At 32.2% G+C, this 2,509-nt stretch overlaps 1 protein-coding gene across 1 annotated transcript; it reads right to left on the bottom strand.

The window, feature by feature from the left end:
* Positions 1-474: 474 nt before the first annotated feature.
* On the bottom strand, positions 475-1,878 carry LOC147698243 (uncharacterized). The gene has a single exon (XM_086933414.1). It carries the CDS (start codon positions 1,876-1,878, stop codon positions 475-477), a length of 1,404 nt encoding a protein of 467 aa, XP_086789540.1.
* Positions 1,879-2,509: the final 631 nt, after the last annotated feature.

Below are 2,509 nucleotides of genomic sequence, written 5' to 3'. Positions count from 1 at the left end.
TTCGGTTTTTTTTTTTTAAAGGAAGTGTTTGTTGGTTTTATTCATCACTGCTTTGCAAACACTTCTTTTTATTTTTCGGTTTTCCTGGAGCGTTTCTTTAACTTTTTACTATTTTTCGGGTTTTTTATGGTTATTCGATGGCTCTTCACACCGTGGATTTGGTCATTTTGGTACAGTTGTATTTTTGCATTTTATTTTGGGTTACATTTGCACTACCTGGATTACTTTGGTGGAGAAGGACGTTATTGTATTTACAACATGATTGGTAAGTCATTTATGTTTGATCTTTTGTGGGTGGGTAATGTGATTATTAATATTGCATTGTTTAATAGTTCTTATTTTTATTTAATGTGTGCATATATTTGATTAATATCTATATATATTGCATACATTAAATACTTTTAAACATCAAGTTTGAAATGTTATGCATATTTAGGTGATAGTTTTAGGGATTGCTTTGGTGTTGTTATTTATTCAGAGTAGGGTTTTGGCAATGATGTTTAAGTATTCAATGCCTTTTGTACTAGGGTATAATTTCACTTGCTCTACTAGGTATTTGTGCATTTGCTTATTTTGTTTTGATGTTTTAGGAACTAGTTCAGTTATGGATTGGTCCATTCTGAATTCCTGGTAGCTTTGTTCTTTCTGTAGGCACTTAATAAAATGTTCTAGAGTTGCTTTTGTTCTGCCAGTTGATTGTATAAAGGCATTGTGCCAACCTTCTACAGCGTTGTTAGTTTTAGATTCTCCATTTAAGGTGCTTCTGTAAACGTTCCACCAGGGTATTAGGATTTTTGGGTTTCTTCTGTGGCCAGATCTATGGAGTCTGCCTACCCAGGTGTCTTCAAAGTAGTCCAGAAATGGACTCAACTTTGCTTCTTTTTGTTTGTAGAAGGGGCTGTCTATAAGAATGTTGTAGTGTTCTGCTACGTCTGTTTCTGGAACATAAGCCAGTGCAATGAGTTTTTTAATTTGGTATGCAAAAGATGAGCTAGTTGCATATTCTACACTTAAGGTAGTTTTTTGTAGATGTCTCCATAGACACTGGTTTAAATGATAGTGGCAGCCTTGAATGCAGGTATGGGGGTGGATTTTTAGGATGGTTGAAAGCATTGCTTGCTCAAAATCTAGAATTATTTTTTCTGGAGAATAATCATTAGTTTTTTGTTTAATTATATTTAATAATTCCATATATGTGGAATTATTTTTGTTTGGTAGTAGTGCATATAGTAGTGGTATGTTGCAGTTTTGGTAGAGGCCATGTACAGTGTATAATTGGAAAAATGGTTTGGGACAGATGTTAAAAGTCCCATCCATCATCCAATATTGGCTTTGCTGAAGTTTTACTAGATTCATATTGGTCCCAAAAATAATAAGTCTTTTGTCATTGTTTTCATTGGCGTAAATTATAAATGGTTGCTTGTTTGAAGTTATAATTTGGTTGGCATTTAAATTTATATCATGACATGTTCTGGGAGCTGGTGTGGTAGTAGTAGTAGCTTTTTTAGTTCGTGCTATAGTTCTTTTTAGGGAAAGAATATTTGGCATTTGTGTTGTGGCAGTTTTAGGGATTTTAGGAATAGCTTCTTTTAATATGACGTTGGTTTGTTTTTGGGAACCTGTACTTGCCTCTTTTATATTTTCCAATGCTGTTCTAACTTCAATTTCAGTTACATTTGGTGGATGATTGTGTTCCCTGGTATACAGTACAGTAGCTTCTCTTGTTGTTGCCCTTCCATAACACTTGTTAGAATAATATTTACAACATTTCCAATTAACTTTCATGCCATATTGCTTTTCTTGTGTATAAGTGTAACCCATGTAGCACAGTAATAGCTTTCCTTTCTGGCTGGTTACAAATTCTGCTCCTTCTGTCATTTTGTTGTTTGTATATCTAGAAAATATATATATAATAGTTAATGTCAAGGAAAATGTGTTTATAATTCTAAGTCAGTGATTATTAGTAATGTATATACTTACGTGTTTTAGAAATCAGTGAAATCCTTTGATATGCTTTATTCTTTCGTTGTGGATACTGTTTTCTGATGTTGTTAGAGCTGTTAGGAAAAACATAAAAAGACAATATTATTAACACATTTTGTGTATATTTACAATGTTACACCTAATTTCAACTACAAAAGTGGGTACTAATAAGTGTAGGATTTTATTTTACATTGTCAAGATACTTACTTATTTTGTTTTAGGTAGGGTTTTCCAGTATAGTTGTATCTTCTTTTTGTGGAGAGTAGATTGTAGTGTTATCCTAAAAAAAGGTACATATGTGTTAGAAAAATCACCATGTTTGTAGGTTTTCAACAACTTAGCAGTTAATTATGTTCTTTAATATACTTACTTAGTGAGTTGTATTTTTGGTATTCCGATTTTAGAGATCTGAATATTTCCAGTATATGTTTCTGTAGTGTTAGCTGTGTAAAAAAAATAGATAATAGCAACTAATTAGAACAAGTGCTAATGTTTGTCGTTTTTACCACATTGATTTCTGTTTACA

This window comes from Lissotriton vulgaris, chromosome 8 (assembly GCF_964263255.1).
Source record: "Lissotriton vulgaris chromosome 8, aLisVul1.2, whole genome shotgun sequence".
Taxonomy (NCBI): Eukaryota; Metazoa; Chordata; class Amphibia; order Caudata; family Salamandridae; genus Lissotriton; species Lissotriton vulgaris.
The sequence above is the reverse complement of the archived record's forward strand: the minus strand, read 5'-3'. Positions and strand labels throughout refer to the sequence as shown.

What these genes read in the sequence shown, in the direction of transcription:
- LOC147698243 (XM_086933414.1), bottom strand. Translation starts at nt 1,878, where the DNA reads ATGACAGAAGGAGCAGAATTTGTAACCAGCCAGAAAGGAAAGCTATTA.